This window comes from Lissotriton helveticus, chromosome 2_1 (genome assembly GCF_964261635.1).
Source record: "Lissotriton helveticus chromosome 2_1, aLisHel1.1, whole genome shotgun sequence".
Lineage (NCBI taxonomy): Eukaryota > Metazoa > Chordata > Amphibia > Caudata > Salamandridae > Lissotriton > Lissotriton helveticus.
This window is the reverse complement of record NC_136059.1, coordinates 1,142,372,223-1,142,394,107: the sequence shown is the minus strand read 5'-3', so window position 1 is coordinate 1,142,394,107 and position 21,885 is coordinate 1,142,372,223. Positions and strand designations below refer to the sequence as shown.

The following is a 21,885-nucleotide window of genomic DNA, read 5'->3' as shown; positions in this document are numbered from 1 at the left end:
GCCCACGTGGATATCTAAAATGGCCTGTATCTGCCAGATGCGTGAGGAAATAGTCTATTTGGGACATGCGTTTGTGTGCATTGGAATTGTAAGTCTAGTATGTCAAGTCTGGTTGTAGAGATCACCACACGTCGGTTAGTCCCATGGCCCGAGAGAATTCCTCCATCTGAGTGTTAGGACATGTTTGGGGCCATCACAGATGCCTGTCTATGCGGTCGTCCATGGTCATATTAAAATCCCCTCCCAGGATTAAAGTGCCTATGGGGAGATCTACCAGAATTTTCCCCAAGCTACTAAGGGCCTCTTAACCCAGCGCCGCGGGAAGGTATACTGAGACCACATTAAGGGGCCTATTATGATTGCGGTTTTTCCGCATCCTCTGTGCCGGCGGAAGCCACCGCCGGCCCGGAGGAATCGGAAAAACCGCAGCAGACCCACCAAAGACCCACCGCCACATTAGGATGGCTGGTTGGTCCTGGTTTCCGTCCGCAGCTTTTCCGCCGCGGTTGGCTCACATCCGCGGCGGAAAAGCTCTAATATGGTGGCGGTGTCTCTCAGACGCCGTCCGCCATATTAGGAAGGGCTTTAAAAAATGCTTTTCCACGGCGGGTTTTCCGCCGTGGAAAAGCATGTGTAACTTCACTGCGGGGGCCCATTGCGGGCCCCCTAGGTGAAGGGGGGTGGGGGGTGCACATGGGGGGTACCATAAGGTACCCCCCTGCATTTGTATGCAGAAATCGGCAGGCACCGCACGGTGCCTGCCGCTTTCTGCATACAAATGCAATGTATGCATTTTTACCATTGCGGCGGATGCAGTTTGAAGCCGCACCCGCCGCAATGGTAAAAATAGAGGATGTGACCGCCTGGGTGGCGGTGCTGCGGTGGCCGGTGCTGCTGGCTCTCTGATCCCCCCTGAGATGCAGCGTTTTCATCTTCACCTGCTTTCGACCAGGCAAATTTTGCAAGCTTGCTCTGTACAGGTGCCTTAGTTCCTTTCCCGCTTGCCATTTTAAAACTGTGATGATCACTGTATACCGGAGCTTCCAGAGATCAGTCCCAGTACTCACAGCCGCCAGCTCAGGAGAAGGTACACTCCCCTGCCAGCCTGTCGGGTTTCCTGGCCTACTGACCGCTCTACAGTTGGAGGGAGGGAATGGAATGGACCAGAGCAGTTGTACTCCAGGTGATAATTGAGAGGTGTTGAACTCGTCTGTAAGAGCTTATAATGTCGCCGTAAAAAACGTACTGCACTTTCTTGCCCCTATTTCATACAGGATGGGGGTAGTTTGGGATGTCGTGCCGGAAGATGCTGGGGCCGTGCACCAGTTGCGGTGCTCACCTTCCAAAGCCCCCCCAGCGCAACCGTGCAGCACATTTCCCCACCGTCCACTGTGATAGTTAGGCCTCAGTGTCACAGGGCCATAATGATGCCCGCTGCATGTCACTCAAACCCTCCGGCACCCCCACATGAAGAAACAGCTCACCGCCACCATTGGCCACAGTTGCCCAGTCGGGTTTGGTCAGAAGGAGGGGCGGGCTTCACTGCATCCGCCGAGGGCAGGGAGCGGCCACTGCCGTTAACTCCAGTCACACAGTACTGAGGCCCACACGGCCGATGAAGCCTGGGTCTCAGTTAGAAGAAAGGCCAGCCTGCTGTTGCTGCATGCAGCGGCTGAATGCCGCCCTCCTCAGGCACTCATCAGGATCAGTAGTAGGCTGCCATTCAGGGTAAGGTCTAGTCTGCTCCCCACCTGGAAAATATGCCGTTGTTAGTGGTCAGCTCCACTGTAGGTTGCAGTGCAGTGGGCTCCTTCACCGTTCTATAAGCAAGGGCCTTCTATAAGCAAGGCCCGCTGTACCTTAGAAATTTGTTTAGGCGGTACTATCCCTCCCGAGAACTTAGATCTGCCTCAGCCAACCTTATGATTGTCCCAAAATTCAGACTGTCGACCAAGGGAGGAAAATCCCTGGCAGTGATAGGTGCAAAGGCATGGAACAAACTGCCCTACCAACTCCGTTCGATCAACCCCGAAAAAAACTTTAGGAAAGTCCTGAAGACTTGGATCTACAGCCTCGCTGATTCTACATGCAAAGCAATGATCTGATTTTCCCTCTGGGAGGGGACAGTACAGCTGCGAACAGCTTGCGACTATGGGAGTAAATGCCCCAAGATGCTCCTTGGAGTGGTAGTGCGCTATACAAATGCCTCTCACATCACATCACACATCACCACACTAAACAGTGGACTCCATTTTCTCACACGGAGTTCTGGGTGTAGTGAAGGCGCTCCGTTGTAGATCAGTTATTCCGCTCAGAATTCACCCAAAGTCGGCGCCCGTGGATGCTGGGGCCGGGACACTCCTCCGCCAGGGGGTAAATTCTGGTTTTAGCCTGATTTCTGCAGGATTTCTGCGAGGGCTGCGGAGCCGCGTTAAAGTGCGGCCATGCCCGTCGGCTGCCAGCCACACCCCCCCTTGTTCATTTCTAAAGGAAATGCTTTATGTTTTACAGCTTTGATTCCATCAAGATGGCTTCACGTGTGCCACACTTTTGTTATCAACACAAAATATTAGTGCTCTAATTGTTTCGTTTTGTACTATGGTAAGCAGCAGTAGAACACTTGGGAGGGAAATATTTTCAAGCTGACACATCAAGAATTTTCAATTCTGTAGGGAAACAGAGGCAAGGATTATGCTTCTCTTTCTTTACTACTTAAACAAAGCAGCCAATCACTTTACAAAGAACATGTTGACTAAATATCTCATGAATCCCTGCCCTACCACTGGTACACCACCACCAATCAGGCCCTCTTGACCCTCTAAGATCTGTTGAAAAATATCAAGAGTTACGCATTCAGGTGTGAGGTAAAGATATTTGCCTCTCACGGACCCCACAACTGATTGAGGAACTGGAAGATTTGAGCATACAACCTCCTGTCACTTGTGTCCTGAAGGAATCAGGAATTCCAGTCAGCAACGGATTTCGACCATCCCAGAATATACTCTGCTGTCACTGATATTCGTTGCTGGAGGCAAATATCGTTGGCAGTGTCTGCCAGGAGTTGTGACTGTGTGCCTCTCAGTCTGTTTATGTACCTCACAATGGATATTTTGTCTCACAATGGATATTTTGTCTATTCGCAGGAGGATACAGCATTTCATTGTGTGTGAGGAGAGTGTCTTGATCACAGAAGATCCCGCCAAAAGCTCCAGGCAATTGATGTGGAGTTGCAGCTCCCCTGGGAACACTCTACCTTCCATGGACAATGGGCCGCATCTCGCCCCACCCTCTCTTGCTGTCCTACAACTCTATAATCACCTCTGGAATGCCGGTGATTATAGTACTGCCATTTCAGGTGTTCATATGGTCAAGCCACCATACCAACTCTGTTTTGGTTTCCTCCAACAGTGCTATCTGCTACACGTTGGGCAGCCTCTTCTGAAGCTGAAGGATTTTTAGCCATTGAAGACCTTGGTAATGTTGGGGTCCTGAGAATAAAGCCTAGATGGATGAGGCCAGGAGACCCACTATCCTGACCAGGAGCCACAAGTAGCTCATCTGAGAAGAAAATGCTAATTTCAGTTCTTCCTTGATGAACACAATCTTCAAGATTGGAAGTTTGAGTTGGGCTAGTACAGAGTCGCTCTGAAATCCCAGGAACTCTAGACTATGAGAAGAGGTCAAGTTTGATTTTAAGGCATTGATAATGGACCTGAACTGGATTGTTCAAAGTGAAGAAGTAGAACTCTGGCTCGATCCAGGGCCATGATGATGAGATCGTCCAGATAGATGCTCAATCTCATTTTCTTTCTCTCTGGGTGTCTGCACCAGTGGTCGTAACACCTTGGTAAAACACCAAGGGGCTGACGAGAGGCCAAAGTAAGGTGCTGCAAACTTGTACCTGCCTTTCCCCCATTTAAACTAGAGAAATCTTCTGCGAGGGGGAAACATTGGAATTGTCAAGTAAGCCTCCTTTAGGTTGAGCCGCACCACCTAATCTCTATCGTTTAAAAGATTTCTCAGAAGATGGATGCCTTCCATCTTGAAGTGGCGATAAACCACCTACGTGTTGGACTGCCTCCGTTTTGAGAAACAATTGTAAACCCCTCCTTTTTTCAGCACTAGAAAGATGGTGCTGTGAATCCCCTGGGGTAAAGGAGAGAGAGGACGATCATCTCTTTGCACAGAAGTTCCTGAATTTTTGTGTCTATGAATTGACTTTCTTTCTGGGTAAAATGGAGAGGAAAGGGGGAAATATTGTGATTGCAAGATCCAAAGAACTCCAACTTGCATCCCTGTACCATGTCAATTACCCATGCATTGTGCATGCTCTTTTGCCAATTGTGGAAGAAATGCCTGAATGTCTGACAAAATATCGAGATTCACAATATCGACGTACAAAAATATCGGAGCAAAAATATCGAAATCAAAAATATCGGGTTCCTATACTTAACTAGATATATACACAAATATCGATTTTTTAATATCGATATACAAAAACATCGTTTACTTTTATATCGACTACATTAACATCGGAAAACAAAAATATCGCTATCTACAAAAAATAATGACATTAACTATAATATCGACATCAAAAATATCGTGCACTTCAATATCGGATTATCAGCTATATCGACTTTTTATATGCATCTGTTTGCATAATTAATTAACGTTTTATATGTGTTCACATCTAAATAAACACACAATACTTAAATTAATACTATAGACACACTATTAATTTGTCAAAAATATCCTATTGGTATAATTATATCACCTACACATATAAAAATATTCTATACTACTTTGTATAATTTTATAATTTGTTTTTGTTTTTCACTTCTATTACAAAGTAATCACAACTGAAATTCAAATATACTAACTAACCAATCACAAACCTAATTTTTTAAATAAACCAATAGCAAAGTAATTACTACTGACACTCCCCTATATAAACAATTAAAATCTAAGCACAAACTACTTGCCAAAAGTCACTGAAGGAGATTCATCTCTATCCGAATTGCTGCACAACAACTAGAAGAACCAGACTATCAACCTACTATCACCTCTTCTAAGTAAGTAAATAAAATAGAAAGTGCATTATTTGCTAATACTACTTACTTACCTGCTAAATACCCAGTGCCCCTTTGCTATTCATACTACTTAACATGCTAAATATTTATATGAAACTATTTTTTTTAGATACAACGAGTACTGAATATTCTACTCAAAATAACTGTGAACAAACCCTAGGAATACAGATTCTAATAACTATGTAAGTAATTTCACATTGATTCATTATGTGCACATAAATCTAAACACACAGAAATAATGACTTTTGCCCCACATATTTCTTTTTTTCTGTAGATTCTACTACTGAAAACTGCACTACTAATGAACTAAGGACATCAGTACTATTTCTCCAATACATTTTACTACGTAAGTATTATGCAACTGAAATAAATGTGGAAAAACAATACTAACATTTAGAACTGTTCTAATTATGTTCTATTATATATTGTTTATTTACAGAGCAAACACAACGAATAGATATACAGACATAATACAGAACTCCACATTCTGAATAATACAGATAATAATCACAAAGTAAGTATATTAAAGAACATAATTACCAGATAATCTATTAAAAAACATACCAACATGGTGATTATTCTAATACATATGTTCCTTTTTTATTTAAGATAACACTACAAACTACTCTCCAGAAGCTGAAGAAACAACTATACTGGCAAAGACCAACCTGAAAAATATGTAAGTATCTTCACAATGTGAATCATGAAGATACACTTTTGTAGTAGAAATGAGCTCTAACATTGCAAATGTACCGAAACATTAATTAATAATATACTACTTTCATGTTTTTCATAACAGCTACAACAACATCACAAACAATTATCCCCAACTAAAGAAGCAAGCAGCTCCTAATTTTGCTGTAAATTCAAAAACACGTAAGTATAAACATTCCTACTTATCACTAACATAGATTATTTATCACATTTAATTTGACATTAACTATTAAATATACATTTTATAGATATACAAAGTACAAAATGACCGAAGGAGCCGAATTTTTGACCAGCCAGAAAGGAAAACTATTACTATGCTACATGGGTTACACTTATACACAAGAAAAGCAATATGGCATGCAAGTTAATTGGAAATGTTGTAAATATTATTCTAACAAGTGCTATGGCAGAGCAACAACTAAAGAAGCTACAGTACTGTATACTAGGGAACACAATCATCCACCTAATGTTACTGAAATAGAAGTTAGAACAGCTTTGGAAAATATAAAAGAAGCTAGTACAGGTTCCCAAAAGCAAACAAATGTCATTTTAAAAGAAGCCATTCCTAAAATCCCAAAAACTGCCACAACTCAAATGCCAAATATCCTCTCCTTAAAAAGAACTATAGCACGAACTAAAAAAGCTACTACTTCTACAACACCATCTCCCAGAACATATCAGGATATAAATTTAACTGCTAACCAAATAATAACTTTAAATAAACAACCATTTATAGTTTACGACAACGAAAACAATGACAAAAGGCTTATAATTTTTGGTACCAGTATGAATTTAGTTAAACTGCAGCAAAGCCAATATTGGATGATGGATGGAACATTTAACATCTGTCCCAAACCATTTTTCCAATTATACACAATACATGGCCTCTACCACAACTGCAACATACCTTTGCTATATGCACTATTACCAAACAAAAATAATTCCACATATATGGAGTTAATAAATATAATTAAACAAAAAACTAATGATTTTTCTCCTGAAAGTATCATTCTTGATTTTGAGCAAGCAATGCTCTCAACTATCATAAAAATCCACCCCCATACCTGCATTCAAGGCTGCTATTATCATTTAAACCAGTGTTTATGGAGACACCTTCAAAAAACTACCCTAAGTGTCAAATATGCTACAAACTCATCTTTTGCTTTCCAAATTAAAAAACTCATTGCACTTGCTTATGTACCTGAAACAGACGTAGCTGAACACTACAACATTCTTATAGACATCCCCTTCTACAAACAAAATGAAGCTAAATTAAGTCCATTTCTGGACTACTTTGAAGACACCTGGGTAGGCAGACTCCACAGATCTGGCCACAGACGAAATCCCAAATTCCTCATACCCTGGTGGAACGTTTACAGAAGTACCCTTAACGGAGATTCAAAAACTAACAATGCAGTGGAAGGTTGGCACAATGCATTTGTACAATCAACTGGCAGAACCAAACCTACTCTAGAACATTTCATTAAATGCCTACAGAAAGAACCGAGCTACCAGGAATTTAGAATGGACCAATCTGTAACTGAACTTGTCCCTAAAACATCAAAGCAAAATAAACAAATGCACAAGTACCTGGAAGAACAAGTTAAACTTTACCCTAGTACAAAAGGCATAGAATACCTAAATATCATTGCCAAAACACTACTCTAATTAATTCCCAAAATGTTATAAAACACTAAAAGTATCACCTAAGTATGGAAAAATATGTAACGTGAGCTTCTAAAGTATTTAATGTATGCAATATATAGAGATATTATTATAATATATGCACACATTAAAACTAAATAACAAGTAAAAAACTATTCCATAATAAAAATAACATTACCCACCCACACAAAATAAGAAAGCAAGGACTTACCAATCATGTTGTCAATCCAATAACCTCCTTGTCCACCAAAGTAATCCAGGTAGTGCCAAATTAACCCAAAAAAAATGGAAAAATACAACTGTTCCAAAATTAAGACATCCACGTTATCCAGAGCCATCGAATAAGCATAAAAAACCCGAAAAAATTGAAAAATAGAAAGAATCGCTCCAGCAAAACCGAAAAATGTAAAGAAGTGTTTGTAAAGCAGTGTTGAATTAAACAAACAAACACTTCCTTTAAAAAAAAACGGAACTTCCGATGTAGCGTACACCTATGACAAAAACATAGAAAACAGACATTCCCACCCACATTAATTAGCTAGTAATTAGGTACAAACATATTAAAATAGATTATTTCACTTGTAGATATACCGTAAAAGACTAAAATTCACTCTATATATAATGAGTTAACTAACTAACACTACGTGTATATACCATAAGTAATTATCTGTTTTCGAAATCTAAAACATACCTCCCTCACATTCAACAACACAAAATATAAGGTCACTAATCTCAAAACATCATTAAAATACACATAAAACATATAAAATAAACCTTACCTGAAGCGACGTGAAGTGTCTCCCAACCGCGATCAGCCCTTCTTCCAAATAACCCAAAACGACCTAACCCGGTTACAAAATAAAGCACACAAATGCAATAAAATAGTCCCAAGTATAAAATATAATATATATACTTCACTAAATATGCAAAAATGAACATTAAGTTTCTATTATTGTAAAGAAATATTTACTTTAATCCTACAATGATTTGATTAACAAATATGTAAATGAATGTAATAAATACATATTATGAAAAGAATAATATTTATATTAACAATGTCTAGAAATATAACTACATTGTCAAAAATTATAATAATAGAAAAATGTGTTAAAAATATGTGACTTACATAATAAATATTTTATGTATTGAAATAAAGTGTAAAAAATACTTTTGTTATTTCTACATTTCTTTATGAAATTACAATATGTAAAAGAGATAATAAATAATATTCATTTTTGTACAAAAAGTATGAAAATAATAATGCTTCTGTATAGTTGCTTATCATTGTGTTTATAAAATATGTTTATAAAACCAAATGTAATAAAAAGAATTTTGTAATGAAATAACATTTTATTTGTGAAACATAAATAAAAATAATGTTTCTACAATCATGTTGAACTATTTGTATCATTATCTTACTATAATGTAACAATCTTATCAGAAATTTTGCACTGTATATTAAATGTGAGTATATGTTGGTCTCTAATAATTTAATTATTACTATACCAAATCCAGCGTACATTAAATTAAAACTGACCCTGAACCCAAAAAATACCCCTTTACCCAAAAACTGAAAACTGACCCTGAACCCTAAAAATACCCCTTTACCCAAAAACTGAAAACTGACCCTGAACCCTAAAAATACCCCTTTACCCAAAAACCCAAAACTGACCCTGAACCCTAAAAATACCCCTTTACCCAAAAACTGAAAACTGACCCTGAACCCAAAAAATACCCCTTTACCCAAAAACCCAAAACTGACCCTGAACCCTAAAAATACCCCTTTACCCAAAAACTGAAAACTGACCCTGAACCCTAAAAATACCCCTTTACCCAAAAACCCAAAACTGACCCTGAACCCTAAAAATACCCCTTAACCCAAAAACTGAAAACTGACCCTGAACCCAAAAAATACCCCTTTACCCAAAAACTGAAAACGGACCCTGACCCCTAAAAATACCCCTTTACCCAAAAACTAAAAACTGACCCAGAACCCAAAAAATACCCCTTTACCCAAAAACTGAAAACTGACCCTGAACCCAAGAAATACCCCTTTACCCAAAAACTGAAAACTGACCCTGAACCCTAAAAATACCCCTTTACCCAAAAACTGAAAACTGACCCTGAACCCAAGAAATACCCCTTTACCCAAAAACTGAAAACTGACCCTGAACCCAAGAAATACCCCTTTACCCAAAAACTGAAAACTGACCCTGAACCCAAGGAATACCCCTTTACCCAAAAACTGAAAACTGACCCTGAACCCAAAAACTACACCTTTACCCAAAAACTGTAAACTAACCCTGAACCCAAGAAATACCCCTTTACCCAAAAACTGAAAACTGACCATGAACCCTAAAAATACCCCTTTAACCAAGAACTGAAAACTGACCCTGAACTCTAACAATACTCCTTTACCCAAAAATAATTATTATTATGTAATTACAAAATAATTATTAATTAACAATAACAATAAAGTAAATATATTAGCACATTAGCTGTAAAGAAATAAATTTAATTATTAATATTATTTTTTCCAAATTAATTTACAATAAGTAAAAAATATATATTAAACTAAATGAAGCTAATTAATATAATTAACTAATTTATATTAATTAATTACCAATTAATTATTATTTAAAAATATGCAAAAAATGATATTAATTAATTAACTAATTAATAATAATTATTTAACAATTATTTATTATTTAAAAATATATACAAAATTATATTAATTAATTAACTAGTTAATATTAATTAATTACCAATTAATTATTATTATTTAATTACCAATTATTTATTATTTAAAATTATGTCCAAAATTATATTAATTAATTTACTAATTAATAATAATTAATTACCAATTATTAATTTTGTACTATTATGTACGATATTATATTAATTAATTAACTAATTAATATTCATTAATTACCAATTAATTATTATATAAAATAATGTACTAAATTATATTAATTAATTAACTAATTAATATTAATTATTTACCAATTAATTATTAATAAAAAGTTTTTTACAAATATATATTAATTTATTATTTATTTTTAAATTACTTCCCACCCTTATCCCCTATAAACCCAATAACCCGCTCCTAAAACTATATATGTTTTTTAAAAATATTTTTATATTAAATATATTGTAATTTTTTAATATAGACCTTTTTATCAAATTTTTATTTGCAATTATTATATTTTTTCCTACACTATTTTTTCCATTACTACACGATATTTTGTATTGTCGATATTTTGTCATACGATATTATTTTTTTCGATATTTCTACTTACTTACCTATTACGATATTTTTGTATCCGATATATTTGCTTCCCAATATTTTTTACCTTCGATATTTTAACTTCGATATTTTGTCTTTCCGATATTTTATTTTCGATATTTTGTCTGTGTACCGAAATGCCTAACTCTGCCACCCAAACAGTTAAAAAAACTGTAGAAAATCAGTACAAAAAATAGGTATAACTACTTTTACACTTAAAAATTAGCATTTAAAAAAGCTTTGAAATTCACTGAAAAAAACATAGGTTTCAGAGACGTTATAGTTAGAAATTAGCATTTAAAAAAGCTTTGAAATTCACTGAAAAAAACAGGTTTCAGAGACGTTATAGTTAGAAATTAGCATTTAAAAAAACCTTAGAAATTCACAAAAAAAAAACATAGGTTTCAGGGGTGTTATAATTAGCTGGACATTTCACTTGAACAAAACCATGGAAATTCCTCCGTTATAGTTAGTTCTGCTAACTATAACTCGCTCACCCGCAATGCACTGCTGATGATGTCACATATTACATCATTCATGACATGGTCAATGACATCACTGATGACACCACTGATGACATCGCAAAAGACATCACTGATGACATCATCCACGTGACAATCTGATACACCTCATCATACACTAGTATAACCTTTCATCATTCACTGAAAAATACAGAGTACCATATTTGAAACCATTAACACACCAATACTAGTTACTACATACCCACTCACTGATTCCTAAGTCTACACACACAACTACCCATTCAACAACAGAATCACTTATACATGCAGTCACCAATTAATAGAACACTATCAAATGCACTTATACACATATATAGACATTGACACATCAGCCGTCATCTTAGTCGGTTATGCAGTCATCCTACTCGCTCATGAAAAAAATTAATCATACTTACATTTACTCACATAATTATACACACAACGCCTCATTTATTCAAACACATAGTAACTCATAGTTAATATGTTAAAAAATCACCATTACAATTATACACTCATTAATTTAGTTACTCTCACAATCACTGACTCTTACATATACTTATTTCTATACACCAACTGTCACATACAATGCCTTTTATTATTTTACTTTGTTGAAGATGTACAACTAAAGCATATATTCGCTCACCAACACACAAATAAATACACTCACCCAAACAACTGTTTCCACATGCTCTCTTAAACCTATACACCTAGTCAATCAACCATTCACACATCTATGCATAGAGTAACACACACCTCATCCAACCACACACAAACTCGGAGTCCCATACAAATACTCACCCTACTAATCAATAACTAATATACACACTCATGTAGTTAGTGACCAACTGATGCAGCATGTTATACAACAACAGAGACAGTGATGCACACATTCACACAGTTTAGTTACTAATCCATGTATTAAGTGAGACGCTTTAATTACTCACTTAAATAGACAGTCAGATAGCTACTAAATCCTCCATCCAGACAGTTATATATACACTCAATCTTCAATACAGAGTGGTATATATATAATTCCTATTTAAATTTAAAACTGAACCGCATTCCCTGGATGATATCATCAGTGATGTCTTCAGTGATGTCATTTGAGATGTTATCAGTGATATCACTGACCATGTCATGAATGATGCAATATGTGACATCATCAGCAGTGCATTGCAGGTGCGCGAGTTATAGTTAGCAGAACTAACTATATATACTGTGCCTGGGGAGGTAAAAGGCTTTTGACGTTTTATAACTCAGTATTGATGGAGCTATGTTAATTCTATGCTTAAAGATTTTGCGGTAGAAATGGCAAAATACTCTGTCCCCGTATAGCTGGGCATGGATGGCACTTTGCTAATCCTATGCTGAAAAACCTTGCTAGAAATACAGAAATTTAAGGTGAGCAGAGTCAGAGTATCGCTGATGTTGTAGGGTACTCTATATAGGAGCTGCTCTCCACCTAAACTTGGGAACTACCCAGATTTCCCTGCTTCTTTTTTGTATAATGTATGCATCATTCTAAGCCTGATTGTTTTGATATCGTTATATATGTGTATAAGGGAATATATATAGAGAGAGAGCATGTTCTTGCTTGGAAACGAAACCTTTACCATCTTTTTGTGTGATACATGTTTTTTTCTCTTTCATTTGGTTTCCCTTTTTCACTGTGGTATTTCCATCTGTTCCAGAATCATTTTCGAAACAGAGAAGCTGAACATATGGTTCCTTTTTATGAGGGAGAGGATGTTAGAGCAGTACCTGCGATCCGATATTGTCAAAGCGAGAACCAAGCCTTTAGAGTAAGTTTCCCTTTATAACCGAACATGTAAGTCGATTGGGTATTCTTCATTCCATTGAGTCAGAATTGTGAATTTCCACACTCCTGACCTTATATTCACACTAATAGTGTAACAGGATCTTGCAATATATTCTTGTAAAATAATCACAACTTTGAGGTAAAACTGATAAACATGTGTGCTTAGATAATATTTAAATGAGTCATTAGGTTTAATATAATTGCACTCACACCATTCACGGCAAACTATTGCATAAAATATAGACGGAGAAAGTACTGGGGCCTTGTGTGCAGAATGGCTTTGTGATTGGTTGAGAGGCATGTGAAAGGGCGAGATTTTGATCGATACCTTATATCTATTGATCCAAACCTCGATCTGGTCGACTGAACCTTTGTTGCCTGTCTTGGAAGAAAACAGTACACCTATCTGCAAGTTAGTTCACCCAATAAAGGACTCTACTCTCAAAGATCACGGACAACTTCTAGATTTCAAAAGTTTATTGTAAAGATATAATGAGCTGCAAATACAGACATCTCAGAATGAGATTCACGAGATACACAGGTCCAATTACATACATGTGCTCTCGAAAAGCCCTCAGACGAGCAACAGAAATCACTAACACAAGTTCTAAAAATAATAAAGCTATAAGCATAGACGCATATCGCTCCTTCATTTAGATTGGAGGAAAACAAACACAGGTTAGGCGTCCCTACCCTGTTCTAGATGGTATCCCTACTTAACCAAATCCCAACCTAACAAAGGTGTCAGCAATGAATGACCCCCAAGGGAAGTCACCCACTCTAAGTCTCTTGGTGAAAACCTATAGTTCTCCAGTCATGACCCCTCTCTGCCTACCCATCCGCTCTCTAAAGGGTCCTCAGGTCTCTGCTCTAACTCCACCCAGGGGTGCTGTCCCTAATACAAAACAGTCAACAACATTTGAGACGCCCCTTGCGAAACGCCTCTCACGTGGTGCAACTTCAGGCTTTTTCCATGATGCTTTGTATTGGGCCTCAGACGTTAGAGTTGACCTTGCTTCTCAGACTCTTCTCCGGCCCGCTGATACCCCTTAAACATTCCAGAACCCTCCTCCATGTCTGGGCCGTCCACTGAACAGACCTCTATTCATTCATTTATAATTGGATCCCCCCTTTCCTGTTGCAGACAGATATCTGCCGCCAAGAACCCAACTCTCATAGACTTCTAAAAAGGCTTGCAACATTTCTCAGCCCAGACATGTACGTGTAAATCAATGCTAAAACATTTCAGGCCTACAATATTTCTCATTATGATTATAGCATTCAACTTCTTCATTTAATTAAAGCATGTTAAAACTCTTATTCTATTATTCAGTAAACATTACTATAAATCATGGCCCATTAATGCAATGACCAAAAACGTTAAAACAATCTGTGTCGTGAAAAGAAACACCTTCCCTTTTAGCTCCAGCTCTGGCCCTGAGGCCTACCACGTTCTGCTCTTAACCACATACCACCTTATGTTTTAGCAGCTTCACGACATGGATTCAAAAAAAATAATCACATCTAATAAAGTCATATAATGTCACATATTTCTATATTAGTTCCACTTCTACTTAAATCTCTATATTAGCTATACATTTAGAATATAATTTCAGATACTATTAGCACTCATGGCATTTCTCTTCATGTTTTGTGCTTACTACAGGTAAGTGTGATGTACTCATACAATTAAATCAGTTTGCGCTCTCTCAGTTCCCCCCTTTGATGACCTCTCGGGGTCATCACTAACATTTAAACTGCAGTTATTGCTGGCATTCTCTGCGCTTCCAGAGCTCTCAGGCTCCTGTACTGATTATCTTGTATGGCAGCCAATCTCTGCAACTGTTCTCTTTGGGCCCTTTCTGACCTTCTTGCTCTGTACCATTTGAATACCCTCACCAATCCCCACAATATTATCCCACAGATCAATATTATGATGATAGGCTTTAGGATATACCAAATAAAGCTTTTGCCTAAGGTGGAAAACCACCCTCCAACTGTACTCATTCCGTGGCCCACCTTTTCCCAGACATTTTCTCTACTCAAGTCTTCGATCTCCTTGTGTATATTAGTTATGTTCTTAATAACCTTCTCAAGGGGCTTCGAAAGGTCTGGAATGTAAGTGCAACATTCCTGGACCTTCAAAGCCTTACAGACTCCGCCCTCTTTTGCTAATAAGACATCTAATGCAAGCCGATTTTGAAGAACCATAGCCCTTATCGATTGCATCTCTCCTTCTACCAGCATTAAGGACTGAGCAGTGCTGGCAGACAACCTGTCGACAACTGTTGCCAGTCGTCTAATTTTAACATCATTAAGGATTATTCCCAAAAGAGGGAACATAGCTCCAAAGACATCTCCAACCATTTCGGCATCACCTACATCTCTCCTTCCCCTCGATGATGTCTGACCCTCAATGATCACTAAGTCTTGTGCATGATATATTTTGGGGAAGACAATTGCCAAGTAACATGATCCATACCAGTTGTCAGGTAGTCTCACGTAAGCATTTCTTCCACATACAAAATACACATTTGGAATCACTTGCATTCCCTTCAGGAAATCCTTAGTGTAGTACTCTAAATTAAAAGCATGTTCACAGTCAACTTCACCCACGTATACATTTTCATAATACGTTTTGGCTCGGTGAAGACATAGCTTTCCTCTCTGCGCTTTATCTAAAGCTATTGGACCACTACTACCCTTTCTCTTATGTGACTTCTCTTCCTCGGTCCAATCTAATTTCCCTTGTCCTGATTTTTTCAAAATCTTTTGTCTCCTGTAACGATCATCCACCTGCCCTATGAACTTTTTCTCGACTTCTGACACCTTGCATGTCAGATTATTTCTACGGGCATGTGAAGTATCTAAGGTAATCCAAGGAATGAAGAACTTGGCCAATCTGTCTTCACTCTTCCAGTAATCCCATTTGTTCATCTGCTTATAATTTGGGACTTCTGGCAACACTGAATCATAATTTGAGAAATAGTATTCAAAACTATCTCTCTCATAAAATATACTAAGCAATAAGCTACATGTAATGCCATATGTCAGAGGGAGGTGATGATAGCGAATTCCTTCATCTACAGACGCCGGCAACTGCATGCAGACGTAGCAATCCTTAACCTCCATGGCATCCACGTATTCATATAAAAGTTTAGCATAAGCATTTGACCTAAAGTCTCCTTGGGACTCGTCTACATGTAACCTGCGGGCTTCTGCAGCCAATAACGCTTTCTCTTGAGTGTTTTCCCTTTTCTCACCAGCAACAATAGGTGTAAGCGTTACTACAGAACTCACATCAGTTACCTTTACCTCTTCTTCATGTCCCTTTACATAAGAAATTGTTACCACTAAAGCTATTAATATTATCACTCCTACTATTAGTGTACCTATTATACATTTAGCTCTGCGGTTCGGGGTGCCGGCCTCCATTTCGTCAGATATTATAGCTCTCTCTTTATCTTTGCAAAAAGTTCCTTTCCTCTCGTTCCTTTACAGTCTTTTTTAAATCCTTTTTGTCTTTAAAATCCACACAGCTGGAGGCTGACAGCCTTTTTCGCAAAAGTCCTTTAACAGTTCAAAAAGACAACCCTAGCCCTTCTCCATCAACTCAAGGGATTCCCTAAAATTCTCTGCTTCCTGGGCGCTAGGTAATCTTCTTTTTCTGCTTGCTTTATTTACAAAATCCTTTAACAGTCAACTATCAGATTTGTGGTTGCAGCTTCAATAGCATAGTTCAATATTTCCAAGCGAAGAGTGTGCTCTTCATGTGCTGTTATCGTTGTACCAAAGTCGGGGAATTGCAATTCTGTAAGAAACATATGTTTTAACTTGCTGAGGCGGGGAGGTCTGGGGAGCACGAATGTTAGTGACCCTTCTTGTTCGACACCGGGTACCAACAGTCGTATTTCCACGGTGATAATGGGCTCAGAACTGGACACCACCACCGCTCGGATCCTCCCTGTCTCCGGTTTCACAGACATTTGTCGCCAGATATGTCCACTCAGGTGTGGAGTATCTTCTGTTAGGCACACGCACTCTTCTTGACCTTCTTCGGTCCGGTGCTTCAGCGCCCTGAGCACCTTCTTCTGGGTCTGAGTCTTCTGATATCGGAGGAAGGGTTGCTTCTGGAGTTGACCTCAGGCTAGAGCTCCTTCTTTGCGGCCAATTAGCTTCTCCACGTGCCCTTCTACTCCTTCTCCTTCTGGTCTGTTCTCGCTCTCTTTCAGACCTGTCAGGGTCAGACTCGTACTCCCAGCTACTTTCTCCTTCTGTAGCGTCTTCAGTTTCGCTGTTGTACTGACCGTCCTCAGCTTGGTCAGACTCGTTCCCTGCTTCCGCGGGCACCTCTACAGCTTGACTAGCCCCCTCTATGGCTTCTTGGTCCTCAGCTGGACGTCCATCCGAGAGAGGAACTGTTTCCAGAGGTGCTGGAACCCTTTTCGTATGTGACGCGTGGATCCAATTGGGCAGGCCTCCCACCTTTACAGCCGTGCTTGTGATCAGGATGACCTGGTAGGGCCCACGCCAACGAATATCCAAGCAGCTTCTTCTCACATGTTTCTTCACCAGGACCCAGTCCCCAGGATACAGGTCATGGCAAGGGCCCTGGCACGCTGGAACCTCTGCAGCCTGCACCTGAAGGGACACAGAACGCATGGCGTCAGACAGCCCCTTACAATAGTCCAGGATCATATCATCTGTGATATTTAACAGTGCAGTAGCTGGAATAGATGGCAGCCTCATTGCTCTCCCCATTAACACCTCATGTGGTGACAACCCTGTTCTTCTGTCTGGGGTACTACGAAGGCTCATGAGAACTAATGGCAGGGCATCAGGCCAACTCAGGGTCGTTGAGGAGCACACTTTTGCTATCCTGCTCTTGATCGTTCCATTGATCTGTTCCACAATTCCTGAGGCTTCTGGTCGGTAACTGCAATGTAGCTTTTGGTCAATATTTAGTGCAACACAAATCATCTTCACAAGCTCGCTGTTAAAATGTGTTCCCCTATCTGATTCCAAAAAGGCCGGCACCCCGAAACGAGGGATAAGTTCTCTAAGCAGTAACTTAGCCACTGTGAGGGTGTCGCACCTACGTGTAGGGTATGCCTCAACCCATCTGGAGAACACACAAACAACCACCAGGACATAGCGGAGGCGGTTGCATCTTGGCATTTCAATGAAATCTATCTGCATTCTGTTGAATGGACCTCCAGACCTTCCTATGTGACTTAGTGCAACTGGTGTTCTTTTTCCTACGTTCAGCTGCTGGCAGGTCACACAACGCTGGCACACTGCTTCTGCTGCTATTCTAAACTTAGGATTGTACCAAGTCTGTCTAAACACTCTCAGCATAGCATCTCTCCCTAAGTGTACGGGACCATGTATGAGCCTAGCCATTGGACTCACCATCTCATTGGGCAACACTGCTCTGCCGTCTGCTGAGACCCAAAAATGAGTCTCACCCATTACACATCCTGCCCTTTCCCATGTTTCTTTTTCAGAATCAGGAGCATTTTCTTGCATGATTGACAGTTCATCCCAAGTATCAACAGTTTCCAGTATCATGGCTAATTCAGTTCTTACATTTATTCCACCCACATCCACCTCTGTGAAAGAGTAACCTTGTTCCGCGCAATACCGCGCAACTTCATCAGCATATCTATTGCCTTTCGAAACAAAGTCCTCATTTCTGGTATGTGCGATGCACTTTACAACTGCGATACTTGCTGGACATTGCAATGCTTCTAACAACAGGCGCACAAACTCTCCATTGCGAATGGGAGAGCCTGAAGAAGTCATGAACCCTCTTTGAGACCATAACTGCCCGTAATCATGAACTACCCCATACCCATACTGGCTGTCGGTGTATATGGTGACTCGAATTTGATTGCCTGCTAAGCAAGCACGTGTCAGGGCAATAATCTCGGCTACCTGAGCGGAGTGTACTCCTTCCAGGCACCCAGCTTCCACAACTCCTTCAATTGTACAAACAGCATAAGCTGCTCTCAACTGCCCAACTTCGTCTCTTACACATGAGCCATCGACAAAGAAAACTTCGTCTGGGTCGGTCAGTGGCTCATCTACGATGTCGGGTCTGGGTTTGGTGCATAGTTCAGTCACATCGAGACAGTCATGGTCTGTATATTCATCATCATCATCAATATCATTTGGAAGTGGCATTAAGGTAGCAGGGTTCAAAACAGAGCATCTCTTGAGGGTCACATTCTCTGCAGCAAGAATAACTTGCTCATAGCGCGTGAGCCTGCTATTGGTCAGATGCTGTGTTTTGGTCCTGGTCATTAACAATTCAACAGAATGTGGCACGCACACCTCTAACGGGTGCCCCATAACGATATTTTCACATCTCTCAATGCTGACACCCGTTGCAGCAACGGATTTGAGACATCCGGGCAACGCTGCGGCTACTGGGTCTAAAGTAGCCGAGAAATAAGCAACTGGTCTACGGGCATTCCCATGGATTTGGACCAACACAGACAACGCACAACCTTCTCTCTCACAACAGTAAAGAAAAAATTGTTTATTGTAATCAGGCATTCCCAATGCCGGAGCACGACACAGGTCCTCTCTCAACTGTAGGAACGCCATCAAACAGTCTTTGTCCCATGGTACCGGATCACTCACCTCTTTGTGCGTCAGTTTTTGCAAGGGCTTTGCTTTCAGTGAAAAGTTCACGATCCACTGTCGGCAATAACCCACCATCCCTAGGAACATCCTGACCTCTCTCTGTGTCTTAGGCGCATTCATTTTCATGATCGCCTCTATCCTGTCTGGTGACACCTTTCGTTTGCCTTTCTCAATTCTGTGTCCCAAGTACTGTACTTCTGTCAGGCAGTACTGCAATTTTCCCGGGGACACCTTATGCCCATTGACAGCTAGGTGATTTAACAAAGCAATGGAGTCTTCCCTGCAAGCTTCTTCTGTCTCTGACGCCACAAGGAGGTCGTCTATGTACTGGACCAGAACTGACTTCTGGGGCAGCACTAGACTTTCAAGATTTTTCTTCAGAAGCTGGTTAAAGATCGATGGACTCTCTGTATACCCCTGAGGGATACGACACCATGTTAGGACGCGATTTTCCAGCTTAAATGCGAAAAGAAAATGGCTATCTTCGTCCAAAGGGATCGAAAAGAAAGCCTGACAAAGATCGATCACAGTGAACCATTCTGCTTGGAATGGAATCTGAAACAGTATCACTGATGGATTCGGTACCACTGGACAACACGAAACGACTATGTTATTAATCTTTCGAAGGTCCTGCACTATCCGAAATTTCCCATTTGGTTTCTGCAGACCCATAATCGGGGAGTTGCATGGACTACCCACGATTTCTTTCAGTATTCCCTGTTTAATCATAGACTCGATCACGGGTTTTATGCCTGCAATCGTTTCTGGAGTCAATTTATATTGGGGTGTTCTTGGGAACTCAGCATGCGGCTTCACTACAATTTTCACTGGGTCTACCCCTTTGACCAATCCAATTTCTTCCCCAGTGAAATCCCATACTTCTGATGCCACTGTCTCTCTCAAGTCCCAGGGAAGCTCGTCTACTGTCAAAGTAGGGTACAGCTCCACACATATCCTTGAATTCGCAACTTTGAAATCTGCATCATCATCATTAGTCAATACCTCCACTCCCTGGGGTGTACAATATATAGTACAATTCAATTTACACAACAGGTCTCTTCCTAGCAAACACACAGGGCTTGAATCGCAAACCACAAACTGGTGCTCATCACTGTACTTCCCTATTTTCACCTGCACCGGTTCTGTCAATTGGCTGGTTATTCTCCTGTTTGCGACCCCTACCACCTGTATGGTCTCTCCAGACATGGGCAGGTCTGGAACTGCAGCTGATCTGATCGTGGATCTAGTGGCTCCTGTGTCCACCAGAAATGTCGTAGGGCACCCTGCTACTTCTGCTTCGACATAGGGTCCCCTCTGATCTACCTCTAAGGCTGCCCCAAGGGTGCAGTCTTCTCTTTCCACTCTCTGTCCGGTTAATGGGTCCACATAATAGCACTCTTCACCTTCCACAAACAGGGGCATTTGTCTATAGGTCTTACCCATACTCCCTACTCGAGGAGGTTGCGGGAACTGGGCTCGGGGAGGAGCCCCCCCCCCTTTGAGCACCTTTCCTTGGTATGGCGTTACCCCTCTCATAGGTGTGCTCTGAACCTCTTCCTCCTCTATCTCTTGCTCTCCTATCTCTACATTGTAGGGGCACTCGCGTTTCCAATGCCCCAGCTCGTTGCACTGGTGGCACCTAGTCGTTTTCTTCAAGGTAGCTATGTCTATTCTGGGTCTAAAGGTGGAACTCTCCTCATTACCCTTGTTCTGACTGTACTGCTTCTTACCTCCTGTACCTGTTCCTTGCTGCTGTTGCTGCTGTCCCCCTTTGCCTGCTGCTTGCATCTGTACCACCATCAACTTTTCTTTTAGTTTCTTAGCCTTGGAATCTATCTCATCACAGCAGTACCTGGCATATCTCAGTATTTCATCTAGGGGTTTAGATTGCCAACAAATCGAGTGTTGCTGAATCATTAAACTAATATCCGGTCTCAGTCCCAGGACGAACTTGGACACAAATTGCCCTATGTCCTTTGGGTCCATTACATCCAAGCCGCTATACTGTTTAAACGCCTTCAGCAATCTCTCGTAATATTCATGAACTGTCTCTTTGGGTTCCTGTCTCGTTCGGTCTATTCTGACCCAATCTATGTCTTGCATTGGCACCTTCTCTTTCAGCCAAGTCATCACTCTCTCGAATTTTGCCATCACAATCTC

The 21,885-nt window shown here is 40.1% G+C and overlaps 1 protein-coding gene across 2 annotated transcripts in view; it reads left to right on the top strand.

Moving 5' to 3' along the window:
* CCDC171 (coiled-coil domain containing 171) overlaps positions 1 to 21,885 on the top strand; it is a 2,807,212-nt gene that overhangs the window by 2,678,285 nt on the left and 107,042 nt on the right. For both annotated transcript variants that reach the window (XM_078675985.1, XM_078675986.1), the window contains one exon: positions 12,947 to 13,057. In XM_078675985.1, coding sequence (XP_078532111.1) covers positions 12,947 to 13,057 — 111 coding nt within the window. The remainder of the gene's footprint in view (positions 1 to 12,946; positions 13,058 to 21,885) is intronic.